This window comes from Rhea americana, unplaced genomic scaffold (assembly GCF_003343005.1).
Source record: "Rhea americana isolate MKP2758 unplaced genomic scaffold, rheAme1 scaffold_180, whole genome shotgun sequence".
NCBI lineage: Eukaryota > Metazoa > Chordata > Aves > Rheiformes > Rheidae > Rhea > Rhea americana.
In genome coordinates, this window is record NW_028185928.1 from 532,479 (window position 1) to 547,342 (window position 14,864).

General features: G+C 39.3%; 2 protein-coding genes across 3 annotated transcripts in view; both read right to left on the minus strand.

The window, feature by feature from the left end:
* Positions 1-9,001, minus strand: part of LOC146597578 (pantetheinase-like) — a 12,491-nt gene extending 3,490 nt beyond the window's left edge. The window contains exons 1-8 of one of the 2 annotated variants that reach the window (XM_085301896.1): positions 8,983-9,001; positions 8,435-8,504; positions 7,379-7,448; positions 6,012-6,243; positions 5,778-5,908; positions 4,265-4,457; positions 2,339-2,630; positions 764-1,137 (exon numbers count right to left, since the gene is read on the minus strand). In XM_085301896.1, coding sequence (XP_085158022.1) covers positions 764-1,137; positions 2,339-2,630; positions 4,265-4,457; positions 5,778-5,908; positions 6,012-6,224 — 1,203 coding nt within the window. In that variant the 5' untranslated portion in view covers positions 6,225-6,243; positions 7,379-7,448; positions 8,435-8,504; positions 8,983-9,001. Of the gene's footprint in view, positions 1-763; positions 1,138-2,338; positions 2,631-4,264; positions 4,458-5,777; positions 5,909-6,011; positions 6,244-7,378; positions 7,449-8,434; positions 8,541-8,982 lie in introns of those variants that run through there. The other variant, XM_085301895.1, reaches the window with a different exon arrangement.
* Positions 9,002-9,717: 716 nt separating this feature from the next.
* On the minus strand, positions 9,718-14,739 carry LOC146597579 (pantetheine hydrolase VNN2-like). The gene is made up of 6 exons (XM_085301892.1): positions 14,527-14,739; positions 14,277-14,427; positions 12,772-13,062; positions 11,374-11,747; positions 10,341-10,511; positions 9,718-9,837 (listed from the first exon to the last, which is right to left on the minus strand). Exons 1-6 carry the CDS (start codon positions 14,737-14,739, stop codon positions 9,718-9,720), a joined length of 1,320 nt encoding a protein of 439 aa, XP_085158018.1.
* Positions 14,740-14,864: the final 125 nt, after the last annotated feature.

Sequence of the window (14,864 nt, forward strand, 5' to 3'; positions counted from 1 at the left end):
CCTTACTTAGAGATACTCACAGAGTACCAGTCCTTGGCTGCCTAAGAGGGAAAAAAAAAAAAAACAACAACAACAAAAAAAAAAAAAAAACAGTGCACTCTGGGAATTTAAAGGAGATCTCTCCACTCCACTGCAACAGAACTTATGCAGAACAAGAAGAACAAGATGCCAAGTTTCCTTTATCAGGTGATTTCTGTGTAAATATTGATGTCTACATACATTTCAATGTCAAAGACAGACATGCTGGGTCTTATAAGCACCCTCAGCACCATGAGAAAGGTCCACAGCATGCCAGCTCAGTTGGGATCAGCAGCCACATTCTTGTTATGGAGAATGAGAAGGGTGAGCGATGACTGCTCTGAATGATTCAGAGAGACTCATGATGTTATTCAGCTGTTGTTCACGTATGTGTGCTCCTATAAGAGCTGTATAGATAGTGCGACTGTCAGCAAAATTAGGATGCAGGAACTTGGTTAGTTGTGGACCAGCATGTCACTCTAATACTTACCCCTTTTGCTCCCTAAAATCGTACCCATAACCCTTTCAGATCTTTAGGAGGGGAGAGGAAGGAGGCATGCTGGATTTAAAGGTAAAGAGACTTGGGCATTTCAGTAACTACTTCTCCTTGTTGACAAATAGGATTCCAGAGCTGCAGAACACAAGAAGAAAGTCATAGTCCTTCCTCCCCAACCTGATCAGGAGCTGAAGGTTTCTCCCAGAAAATAAGCTTCCTAAAATAATAGTCTCCCAAATAAATCATTACCTGCAGATAGTATTGTCCTTCAACAACATGAAGTCCATCAAAGGCACCTAACACATAAACTTCATCTTCTTGTTTCCCTGCCATCTTGTAGCTCAAGTGACAGCAGAGGTCCTTCTGGCAAACTGTGAGATTCCCTTCAGACTTAGTGAGCTCAGTGAAAGTGAAGCGGTCATGGAAGATGAGCCCACTGAAATCATAGTTATTTGGTAAGAATCTCTTGACACTTGAAGCATATAAGCTCCAGTTGGCAGCAGGACAGTAGGTAGGAGAAAGGCGAGGGTGTGAACTGAGTTCAGCAACAAGGAGGTGACCATCCTCTGTCTTCATATTGTAATAATATGCTCTGGCTCCATCTGGTGCATAAATACCACTTCCTGAAAAGAGCACAATTTTGAGTCCAAAAAGAATCAGACATTTCATAYTGTCCTTTTAATTGTTCCATTGCTAGTGTACTCATCAATACTTACATCATGCAATGTAAGTATTGCAGAAATTCTAGTGTCCTCAAAGGGGAACTTTAAAACCTTAGTTCACAGCGATCATGCTTTGGCAAAGAATACAATTTATATCTCCTCATGAGATCTGCTTAGTGTAGCCAAAAGACAGAGGTTTATTTATGGCCTCCCCAGTTCTCTTTTCTCCCATACACAGAGTGGCATAATAATGCCTCTATTCTGGGTTTGTTTATGTAACAGAACCATCCACTAGCTGGGAATGTCCAAAACATAACACATGCAACTATCACAGGCCTATCCTGATGGACATGGAAGGATATAGCAGCGCTCTAGCCCAGTTAAGAACTTCTCCCTGCATGGTGAATTCACACCTGACCAATGCCAAATGATTGGGGGAGGGAGAATCAGTGCACTTACAAGGGAACATATATCACACACTACATTGCTGAAGAGCTCTGCCCCTCAATCACATAATATCGGATAACAAGCAGCAGACTGTTAGACATTTCAAAGATGAAGGCCTAGGCAATACGGTGATTTCAGAACACAATAAAGATACTTGCCTGGCTAAAATATATTATCCCATAAGCTAAGCTCTAGCAAAATATAGCATCATGCTCTTAAGAGATGCCACATTATTAGCAGCATTTCTGCAACAGGCCTGAAAATTTATTTTTAACAATTTTCCCACAACTATGTTAAAAGCAGCTACAAACAAATCTTGAGTTTGGCCAGAATAAATGGAGCTGAGCATTGGATTTGCAAGTATGTTTATGATTCTGCATTTAATAGTAGGATCACAGGCAACAGGGAATAACGCATAAGCTTCAGAAGTTTCTACTCAGATAGAGGCAGTAGCTTAACTTTCTACTTGCTTTGGGGCAGTAAAATAGGGAAAGGAAGTTCCTAAGAAGCTAGAGAGGAAAAAAGACAAGATCGTGAATTTTGCTGTGCCTTATATAGCATGAGTTGGGATAGCACTTCTCAGGTTTAAAATTTGGTGACTGAAGTCTTCACCTTCCAAATAAATGCATTATAAGCCTCTGCAAAAAGCACCTTGTAGAACAGAGAATAGAGATTCACGCTTATAAAGATTTTTCAGAGAGTTAAAATTAATTACCTGTCATTGCCAAGCCGATGTTGTGTGTATTTGCTGAAAGTAAATTGACACCCATGCCCATAGCCCAGGCAGAGTGAAACTCAACAGCAGTCAAAAAAGGCAAGACATTCATCCAAGCAGTTGGGAACAGCACGGTGTCCACCTGTAAATCCCTCACCAGGACCACTGCAGGGTCGTGGAAAAGTATGTCAAAGCAAGTGAAGATGCCAAACTTCCCAAAGGGTGTCTCAAAAGTGACAGTTTCTGGCTCTTTAGGGATATTAAACTGAATTTCTGACATAAAAAGGTTATACTATAGGGAAGAATAGGAAAAAAATAAACAAAGAAGGGGGGGGGGAGAGAGAGAGAGAGAGAAAACAGTTAAAGATAACTCCTGTAATATCCTTGTGCCACTGAATAAGACTATTCAGAATGAGTAGAGAAGCTTTTTAACCTGTTTTTGAAGTCTTTTTCATATGTAGAAAGTCAGGCTAAGATCGGGTAATCACTATAGGGCCCAAAAGGTGAATATGGGGATATATATGTTGCTCTAGCATCGAGACAAAAAGCAGCTTGCTATCTGTAGATTTGTAGGCTTTGATTTGCCACCTGCTACTCCCATGAAAATACCCTCTCCAATTTCCCCACATAGTTTAAAACTCTGACAACCCAAAAGACAAGAGACRTTATAATGGAAGAGGAACACAAAAGAAAGAAAGAAAAGAGAGATACAGAACTGATGACTTTGATGTAGGGATGTGTGGAAGGACTGGAAGCACATAGTACCAGGAAGAATTGTGCACCATTACAGAGAGACTTTGAAACAGAGAAGAAAAAATATTGTGATGGTGGGAAAGAGACAGATAGTCTCAGCCGGCAAAAACACAAGCATGAGATGTTCTCATGCTGTGCAACATTTTTCTTCCAGCTTCTATTCTCCTTTAAGATTTGACTTTACTAAAAGAGTCCTTTTACTGTACAAGTTGCTTAGAAAATAAACATATGTAACCGWGCCAGAAAGCAGGTTCGTGTTTGTTGGGGCAATATTTCAAACCTGAATTTGGAACTCAGCTCCAAGCTGTGTGGGCCTAGTTGGTACAAAGGGGACTTCACTTCAGTAATTATCAGTTTTCCCCTCACCTAGTTTGCACAGAAAAATATCTTGGCATCATCCATGGAGAAGTAGGTAAAATAGTGAATCCAAAGTGCATTAAATAAACAACCAACTTCAGACCATCTTTATCAGCATGATATCTGGTATACTAAACCCAAACAACCTCAATGTACCTTACAGTTAGGTACCTGAAACTGAAAAAAGCAAGCAATCATACCCAGTGAAAGTATCAATTCAGTCATCTCCTTTTACTCTCAGCATATCCAATTAATTCCTGTTAAGTAAAAATTGGGCTGAAATGAAACATGAGAGGGTGAGAGAGAGCAAAGTGAGAGCAAGTGAGAGAGCAAGGGAGCAAAGAGATCAGCCTGCCTTAAATTAGATTCTTCCTGTAGGATGAGAAGCAGAAAACATTTTAAATTTCTGGAATACAAAGGAATAGTCTCAGGCAACGCTAAGAAAACTAAAGAGTTTGTTTGTTTGTTTGTTTGTTTGTTTGTTTTTACTCCCTTGCTCAGGCGGCAAAATTTCTAGTAAAAGGGTAAAAGGTAGTTAATAAACTGAGGAACTCAGCCAAAAATGTCTGGCACTAAATCGGACCTGAGCAATCATTTTTCATTCCAGCCTGCTTTCGTTTAGAAACATCACAGCATATACAGCTTTAGAGTCAGTATCTCCCAACAAAATAAATATTCTTTTAAGTTATGAACAACAGCTAAGAAAAAAAAAGCAACTCCATGGGACAAATAAATGACATTAAATTCRCTTTTAAAAAGAAGACATTTTGGAAACTGTGGAAAAATAGCTCCTGTCTTTCCAAAACCATTTCTTACCTTATGATAACGTGCTACTAATTTCCCTTCTGAGTCAAAGACAACATCAGTATTGTACTGATAGCGACCATCGTTGGGGCAGCTGGGGTCACTGGAGTTACACAACTTCTTATCCCCAGTGTTTGCCACCACGTAGATAGAGTTGTTCCTAGCGATGCAGCTGAGTCGTTCCTGCACAGGAGCAGGAGCAAATCTAACATGTTTTAGACAAAAGAAAAAGAGACAAATAAACAGAGTGCAGAGGACCCTCTGGCAGCACCTCTGATCCTGTCCCAAGGCAGTATGGGCAGAGAGGTGCAGCAGCTGCAGCACTCCTGCAGATGCTTCCTGCGCTTGGGGCATGCACAGGAGCCCTCCCACCAGCAACCAGAGGGAAATGCCTTGGGAGGCTCACGGGATGCATCCAACCCGCTCTGTGAACATACTGCTATGCACAAGGCAGGGTAGCCCCAGACACAGCACTCTTCTTGCAGTGCAATACACAGATCTACTTTCCTGAAACCTAAACACATGAAAAAATGGAATAAAGATATGCTTAGACATTCTGCCACCACACACACCATATTCAATAACAGGTGGTGGATACTTATGTTACTTGTGTCTCACTTTAAGAATCACAAGACGTGCACCTTTCCCAGCATTCATCCCATACTGCTAATCTTCATCTCGAATCCATTGAGGAATGTTCTCACATTTATAATACTACGGTCTTTAGACCTCGTTATCAAGCATGCAGATGTGAAAAGGGCAGGCAACCATAGCTGAGGTTCTGTGACTCCAATACTTTTTTTCTGTAAAGTAGGGACATAAAGTCCAGTGCTCAACTGCAGGTTGTCATGTCCTTGCTGGAACGTGATCCTTGAATGATTGATCTTGTTTCAGAGCACAGAGACTCCAGTAATTATAATCTTATCTTATCTTGATTGTGGAAAACTAAGATTTGAAGTTCCTGGGTTTATATAACACAGAGATTTGGACTTTGACTAACAAACTCATCATTCAGTTACTAGCTGCTCATAAACTGGTTTTCCACGTAAATGGTATGTATGTTTTTATTTGAACATAGCATTTTCCAGCAATAAGTAAATAAATAAATAATAAAAACCTTTTGTTACAATATTTTCAATTAGCACTAGTCAAAATAGTGTAGGAGAAAAAAATGAAAGCATAATGTGAAGTGCTATATTCTGGCTACAAAGCTTTTCTAAATGCAAAGTGGAAGTTTTCTCTACATTTAGCAATCRAAATTCTGTATATTGTTTACAGAATTTTTCTTTGTAATGTTTTATTCAGAATGTACATTAAAAAAAACAAAAGGATTCCCTTTTCAATYGGTCATGCACATGCTACATATTTTATCATAGAGCTTACCTTAATATCATATTAYGCAACTATTATTGAAACTTACCCTGATATCAGAAGAATCAGCAATTCTTACACAGTTATTGAGAGTAGCTCACTTCTCTGTGAGACACTAGTTTGAAACCACACACAGCACTGCAGAAGGACTCACCTTTTGGGATCAGTGCAAGGAATCCAGTTCACCTCTGGATCAGGAATATCCTCCAGGTAGGGGTAGATGGATTCTCTGGTGAAAMGCCAGCCATAAATGCCGTCTTCAGGAGTCACAATGATGTGGGCACCCTGGCAGGACAGGCTCCATTAAGAATTCACCAGTACTCAGGTAATCAGGAGAATCAGCAGAAGGGAAAACACAAACTGACAGCGCTAATAGTGCATCTACTACCTGCTGGGCRGCTTCTTTGATGGCCCCTTCCAAGATGTCCATATTTTTGTTCATCAATGCCAAAGCATCGTCGGGAGAGGGAGGCTTGCTGGTGAGCGCTGGCAGGATCACCGAGTGCTCGTACACAGCCGCGGTGAAGCTGTCCCAAGCAACGGCCTGGAGCACTGAGAGGGTGAAAACCATGCCCTGTACCAGAGGCTGGAAAGCGAGCATGGCTGGTGCCTTGTACTCCCTAGAAAAGCTCACAGTCACAGAGAAATGGTTAAAAGGGAGCATACACGTAAAAGGGTAAAGTTTAACTTAAAGAAAGGAGGGACAAAGTGCTGATCTGTTAAAGCATTATCTTGGAATCCACATTTGTGGTGCCAGACAAGAAAGCATATTACACTGCTGAAACTCAAGATACTTGAAAATTGGCAACTTAAATAGTCGGTCACAAAACTGCTGTCAGTGCCAAGAGTAGCTGCGCCAATACAAAAATAGGTTATCAAACATGTGACTAGAAAGAGTTGTCCAAGTTCTGTTGTTATGTTTGTTTCTGCTACGGATTTCAACACACTTTTTTACTTTGCACTTTTTTTTCTTTATAAATAGACATTGTGATAGATTTTTGCTGTGTACTTTGTATCAGTTTTGATACCCAGATAAAAGGCAGATTTGTCAACCCTGGTGCAAGTGTTTTATAAAGTCTGAACAGCAAGAATGAGGGCCCAAAGAACCATTTGCTTTATTCCAGTGTCTTTACACTCCTCGTTTCCTTTGCTACATGTCATTGTTTGTAGCTTGGTTCCCAGAGTTTCTTTGGASCAAAGTCATTACGTTATCCCACTATATTTAGATGAAATACACTTAACGTGCCACTGATAAAAGCAAGGGACAGTTGTATCCCACTAGTTTTCAGATTGAAGATTAAAACAGAACAAAATACTTCCCACAAGTTCCAAAACTGATTAAAAAAAGGCACAAAACTCAACCTTATTGTTCATTAAGCCAGCTCTTAAAGAGTAATAATAAAAAAGAGAGAGAGAGAGAATTTAAAGGAACTTGATTACATTTTGAGCTGCTTCATCTTTCAGTGCTTACACAAAATCATCTTAYCCCCGAAGAAAAAATTACCCTTTGGCTTCATTCCCACTAAGACAATACAACAGGGGCAACTAAACTGTAGAACAGCTCTAAGTATCATCTGAGGACATCCGACTATATGAGGAGGTCAATGCTTAGGGGTCTTTTTGGTTATAGATTACTTTYCAACAGCCTTCCACAAGAAGATATGTATCTAGAGGGAATGTTTTCCTCTGAAATCAGGCAGGTAAGCTGCCAGCCTGGCCACTTCCCAAGTACCTCCTTACCTGGCTGCCACTCACCTGAAGCAGAAGGATGGGCTGTTCCCCAGGCTCCCTGGGATGCTGGTACCTCAGCTTATGCTCCTCTCGTCTGGAAAAAAAAAATGCTTATTGAAGAAGTCTTCACCTTTAACTCCTTACTTCAGTTCAGTACAGATACATTTTCCTATGATATTTTCCACAGGAAAGGACACTCTAGTACCAGTAGGGTTCTCATTGGTAAAGGCTTTTCCTGAATAGCAGGAAGCAGAACAGGGTACATGCCTTCTGCTTGCAGCAGGCTCTCTTTGTARAGCGCTCTCTTCTAATTCAAAAGTGTTGCACATGAAAGCAATAGCTAGAGAGCTCCCTGCAAGAGCAGTGCCGACTGAGGGTTTCAAGCACTACGAACATCAATGCGCATCTGACAATGTTCATCTCTATCTGTACACTTTACTAGATATAACATACTCATTCAGGAGCCRTAGATGTGAACCTTTAAAAGACTTCAGTAGAGATTTTGGTGATAATTGAAGGAATATAGCTTGGAACCTTTTATTAATTTATTTTATTAGTTCCAATTTTCACATCAGCTGAAATACAGCTTGGGTCACATTAATCACAACCAGACACAAGCCTGGAGGAAGCAGTGAATGTCCTTTTGTTTAGGACCAGCTAAGGAAACAGTAAATCCAGGAAGGTGACTGATCGAGAGCAAAAAACGACAGTTGYAGGGGACAGAGCGTTGCTCTGCACTGCCCACAGGACAAGGAGGTTTCAGCTGGGTGGAGGCAATCCTGCTGCCTCTGTGCCAACAGGCACTACCACCCASTGCCTGCCAAATGAGGAAGTAACCTAGCACCAAGGTAGTAACTCTGGTTAAAAATACAAATCTGCCTTACGAAACAACAGCAGCATAGGCTATAGGTAGCATATGGKGAAGTTTATCCGAGAGCTTTTGCTACCTTTCACACGACTGCTGTCCCACCCTTGTGCTCCCTCTGCTACTGTCTGAAGATGAGGGCTTTCTGAGAACTTACTTACACAAAACAGAATGTAATTTGATGTTAAAACAGCTTTGCTGTGGAGTCAGCCTACCTTCCAATCGTGGTTCTGCTTGTTGTGCTGAGAGAGATCCTGTGCAAGGTTAATCCTTTTCTGGAAAAACCTGTGTGAAGARACACACCTGCAACCATGCAATCGCTGCCCAGAAGCAGTGGGAGTATGCACTCAGGGGTGGGGAGAGCAGGAGCCATCCCTTTTTAGCAACAGCACATGGTTATGTTGCTTAGCTAKGACAGAACATTGTGTACTAGGATTTAGACAAAAATGTAGAAGCAGGGTACTTTTCATTTGTACAAAATAAGAGTGTTCTCCATTACCTCTATTATGCGACTGCAGCACAGGGTTACAATTTAATATCCTTCTATAAGCTAAAATCTAACTTTCACAACATTTACTTTGTTTACTTTGTTCAAATACAAAGTATTTTATGTCCACTAAGTTTTTTTTTTTTTTATGTTTTTTAGTCAGATTAAATGTGAATRTTGTTTTTATTTCAAAACGAACCTTCAGAATAAACAATCAACTTAACTCTACATAGTTATCTTAGCTATACTACCGGAATAATTTACTCCCAAACACACCTCCTTTTCTGTTGTTTTGTTGTTGTTGCTGTTTTCTGGAAAGTACACTCCGCTTTCAGTGTAGTGCCTGTACCCACACACRTGCAAGTGCATTCAAGCTACTAGCCAGCTTTTCCTAAAATCTGCCTGCAAAGTCTTGACTTTCCTTCACGTCAGCATGAGCAACCATTTCACTGGGAGACAGACAACTACGAAGTTGCTCATTTCTGAGAACTTTTTTAGGGAGACCCACCTGACTGCTCAAAAAAGATGGCACAGTTTTCACTTAGTTTTGTGGAAAGGTCATTTTCCACACCTTAAAACTGTGGCCAGAAAAAGCAGGCTTCTCAAACTGTAATTTAGGGCACAACCCAGAAAAATATTAYAGCAACATGTGCTGAGCTGAATATCTAGCTTTGAAGCAACAGTGTTTTGAGGCTTCCTTTCTATTTCTAAGTGATAATTTTAAAAGTTTACCCATTTGGCTTCAGTGTTTCTACTCATCTCTGATTTAAAAAAGGGTATATTTAGAGACAGGGCTGAACAGAGTTCCAGAACTGTCCAGCTCTGTATTGCAAAAAAAAAATTATTTATGTTGCAGAATCAAGCCAACAAATCAATGTGCAATGATAATATTAATAGACAGCACAACTTGAGCTATAGAATGTCATTATAATTATKGGCATTAACATTAACATTATGATTCTTCAGAATCACAGGAATAAACAGGTGAGATCTTAAAGGATCTACAATGAATTACGGTGAAGCTTGTTCTGTGTGTGGTGGGTCCTTTTCATACCACCTTCCAAAGAGTCTTACRCTCAAAACTGCTCTAGATGTACGAGTCTGGCTTATCCGACGTCCATCAGTTAGCACCTAATTATGGAAAAGTAAAACAAACACGAACATCAACAAAGCCGGATTATTGCATGACAGACACAATGTATTATTTTTACTATTCTTGACAYAGCTAAGCAACATCTTGAAAAAAAGACAAAGCAAAGCACAGTCAAGTCTCTTACTCAGACAGAGCTACCATAATGTCTGAGAAAAACTAGACTTCTCTCTTGAGCAAAATTTCATTCTAGATTTTTGGGGAAGTAGGTATTGATAGGGGATTTTGCCTTTAGTCTGTAAGTACTCCAATCATTTAGAATGGGTGAAAGGAATGAGGGAAACGGAGTGACTATACTGGCCTACTCAGACGTGGTGAACAACACTTTGGGAATGCAAAACTAAGCAGAAATAAAGCTACCTGGAACTCAAGCCAATTACTGAAATAGAGGGCACTGACAGTTTCCAAGTTGGTCCTGTGTCTTGTAGTGGCTTTTTGGCCATTTGTGTTGCAAGTCTGACAACCTGGAAGGGTGTGACATTACCTCAAATTCCCCAGGRGCCAGCTGAACCCCGCTGTACAGGACTCCTGGAAAGACATAGYTAGTGCCAAACGTGCCACTCAGGGAGAACATGTCAAACCTGGTCTGTGCAGTCTCCACGGGCTGCCCACAGCTTTTCGGGTCTGTGCTTTTACACTTYAGCAGTGTGCWTATCTGTGGGGGAGAGGATACAAAAAGCAGTTTACCTCTAAGCTTTTAACAATCAAGAGCTGYGCTTGATAGGAAGAAAAGCTCTCATGATGAAGGAACAATCCGATACATCTACTCATTTATTTAGACTAAAGGGATCCGTGGATGTTCTTGGCACTTGAAATAAGACAGTTCTTCACCAGCATCACAGCAAATCACCGTCTGTGTGTACACATGCATTTATGTATGCACACATGAATAATGCATATGCATTTAGTCAGGGAAGTTGAACAGTTTGTGACCTAGGTAAGYTACTTCAGCTTTCTCTGTTTTCTAAATAAAACTAAGTCATAAATATTTGCCTACTCTTATTGGGAATACTGTGAAGATATAAAGAGAAGACATAACGGTTTAATAYATTAGAAAAAGCATTATATAAAAAATAAAGAATAAATATGTGTGAATACAAAGGTTATGTCTATATATAATTTCTTCATTTTATTAAACTACTACCAGCTGGAGCATTTCATTAGCACTGTGRTAACATCCATAGCAAAAACTAGCTCTCTGTTGTGACAAGAGCCTATTGAGACAGTAAGAACTCTAAGGTCTCTCTCCTTTCATACACAAATATGGAAATTTCCTCAAGTGTTATAGCACAGGATCAACTCAAGGTCTTGATTTTCAAAATTTGTATCATAGAGAGAAAAAAGGAGCAATATGCTTAATAAAGTCAAAATGATTCATGAAGAAAAATACTTTGTGGGGAGCCTAAAAATAARTATCCTTATAAACTACCACAGTTAAAAATGGAACAAATGCAAAGAGGATGAAAAGAGAGTATTCCAGCTCTCCCTCTGTCCAAATAAGAATAGAAAACCTTTACCTGCCAATAATACTGTTCTTCAACGGTATGTAGCCCATCAAAAGCACCTAAAACATAAATGTCATCTTTTTGTTTTTCTGCCATCTTGTAACTCAAATGGCAACAGAGGTCCTTCTGGCAAACGGCAGGATTTCCCTCAGGTTCAGTGAGTTCAGTGAAGGAAAAGATATCATGGTAAAAAACTCCACTGAAGTGCTGGTCACTTGATGGAAGCTGTTTGATGCTGCTGGCATGCAATTTCCAGTTAACAGCAGCAGGATAAGTGGGACACAGATGTGGGTGTGAACTCAGTTCTGTCACCAAGTAGTGACCATTTTCCATTTCTGTATTATAATGATATGCTCTTGGACCATCGGGGGCATAAATACCACTCCCTGCAAAAATATAAAAACAAAAAACTCTTAATATGAAAGCAAGTGTGAGGTGCAATTAAGTAGTCTTTACTAATTAAAAAAGCACCAAATTTTACTCTAATGCTGACCAGACTCTTTCATAACAAAGTTAAACCTTCACAGACTACAATTACGATCTAACGCTTTCTGCAGCTAGTGGAAAGTAGACCAAACTATGATATATTGTAAGTGACAAGATCAGAGCAGTAATTATATGCCGTTACACATATTTTAAGTCATGAAGTTCAATCTTCATTAAATTTTTTGTCTCTTTGACAAAATATTTCTGATTAGAGTGAACGGTAATACTGTCGTATCAAAAAAAAATGTAAGGAAAAACATTACCAAAGTCACACATATGTGCAAGCTGTTCACATAAATACATCTTTAAAGCCAAGAGTAAAACCTATTCACAAAGAATAATGGCTGTATGCTTAAGATTACCAATGCCTCAGAACAATAGGCATGTCCCAAAATTGCTTTCATTTGGAAGGCAAAATTTAGGACTCAGTGAGCTTCTCTCATTTCTGTAAGTACATGCTCATTAAACTTAAGCATGAACTCTARCATTTTTTTTTATAAAAATATAAAGTGAAAACAGAGCCTACAAAGAAAATTTTACATAAGCTCTCCATTTAAGAAGCAGTGTTTGCAAGAAGACATATTGAGAACATTTCTCAGCACTTGTTTGCCACCTAGCGGAGAAAAAAAATACTGGCCTACGGATCAATAAAGCATTGACAAACATCAAGATAGGATTCAGAAGATAATGCATCACATGCATTCCATTTCAGGACTACTCATTTAATCACAGGATTAAAGGTGTTCTAATTAATTTAAACATTTCTGAGTTCTTATACAAACYACATTTTGATTCCCTTCCTAATCTTGCTGGCATGTGCATGCATGCTTAAAGTTTATGGRTATTTCTGCTCAGGTCAGCAAGATTACACAGATAAAAATACTATCCATGAGAACAAGATCAGTTAGACCAATATCACAATACCTGCCATATCCAAACTGGAGCTGCGCGTATTCGCTGAAAGAAAGTTGACACCCAGTCCCATAGCCCATGCTGAGTGGAACTGGACAGCTGACAGAAGTGGGAGAGTATTACCCCAAGCTGTTGGGAATAGTATGGTGTCGACCTGAAATCTGCTTGTCAAGACCACAGCAGGGTCATGGCAGAGTATGTCTGCACAAGTGAAAATGCCRAAGTATTCGAAGGATATATTGAAAGTCACAAATTCTGGCTTCTTGGGATAATTAAACTGTTTCTCTGTCACAAAAGGTTGTACTGTTTGTGGAAAGGAAGGAATGGGGRAAAAAAAGAAGATTCAGAAAGAAATTAGACCACTTATATCAGATGATAATATTGAATATAGTACTGATATTCACTTAACCACAAGCAATTGAGCATAAAGTTCTGTGAACTTGCTCTAGCTTCATTTTATAAAGGAAAATTCATACCATGCAACAAAATTCAAGCACAAATATCCATGGATCTGGCTTATAACAGTGAAGGGGATTTGCATTTAATTATCAAGAGTTTATAATATTAAAGTTTTCTCATCTCATGTGCCACCTCCTACCGAGAAGCAGTAAAAATACACAGCTTTTTGAGTTGCAATTAATTTGATGCAATTACTTGCTATTTCAAATAGCAAGAATAAAGCTCTCTGAAGGCAATGACTTTTACCTGTCCTGTAACGCTTGCTAAATAATGACTATAGAAATACACTTAAGCCTGGGAAGTTGCTTTTGTTTCATATCTTTATTTTCCTGAGGATCACCTCATGGTGAAAGCAAATCTTCGCACCTTCAGGTCTCCCTTCTGTTGCTGTCATGGGACAGAATATCAGTGATATATTGACATATGCTAATTCAACATTCTGCTTCAGTTCTGGATTCAGCTGCTAGAGTAAGGTAGTTTACCATTTCTTTCTTCTACATTACTTTTAGTTATCATTACCTAAACAATGCAGACTCAAAAAATAGTGTGATTTATTAAGGAAAATAAAACTTAAGCTTCTTTTCCTTTATAATACTGATATGTCAACAAAACTGGGCTGAACAATATCATTACTTAATTTGATGGAAATATCTTTATAGAATGAAAAGGTCATTATGTCAYGCTTGTTGTTAATTTAGAGTCCAGATTAAAAAACATAAATCCAAAATTGTGCAGTATACCTTTGAATAACAGCTATTTTTGTATTCACAGATATTCCTATATCTTAAACGTGTCCTACAGCATGCATGGAATATATTACAGAAATGTAATTTCTGCATTTAATATTTTTCTTTCAAATAAATCTTGACCTTTTTGAGAATACTAACTAAAATCAAAAGGATTACGATGAGAAAAAACTGTAAAGAAAAAAAGGTGAATGAAGTTGTTTGAAGCTATTTATGACAAGTACATGGTATCTAACTTGTCCTCGTTTCACATTTTAAATTATCCATAACCATTTCTAAATGGAGATCTCATTCMCATCAGCCCACTCCCACTTCCACAGCAGAGGCAATATCTTTCAGGATCAGTACATGGAATCCAGTCCACCTGTGGGTCTGGGATATCCTCAAGATAAGGGTATATTGTTTCCCTTGTGAAGRGCCAGCCATAAATGCCACCCTCAGGAGTCACAATGATATGGGCACTCTAACACAAACATACCAAAAAAAAAAAACAGGAGGGATTTTCCCCCCTATGAATAACCAGTGTTTACCAAACTGCACGTCTCTAACTAGGTCATAATACCTGTTTTGTTGCTGCTTTGATGGCTGCTTCCAAAATATCCATATTTTTGTCCATTAGCATGRAGGCATCCTCAGGCAAAACAGGTATTTCACTGTTCTGTGACAAGATGACATTGTGCTCATGGACGGCYKCAATGTAGCTTTCCAGGGCACAGGCCTCAAGAACAGACAGGATAAAAACTGCAGCAGAGGCATCAGCTTTAGAAAGCTCCATAGCTTAAGTCTGGAAGTTGTTCAAGAGGAGGACAGGGGCAAGCAAAGATGGATGACTTTAATAGGGAAACTCTTGCATAAAACTGGTAATTCCCCCACAGTGCCAGAAAGCTGACACCAAGTGAT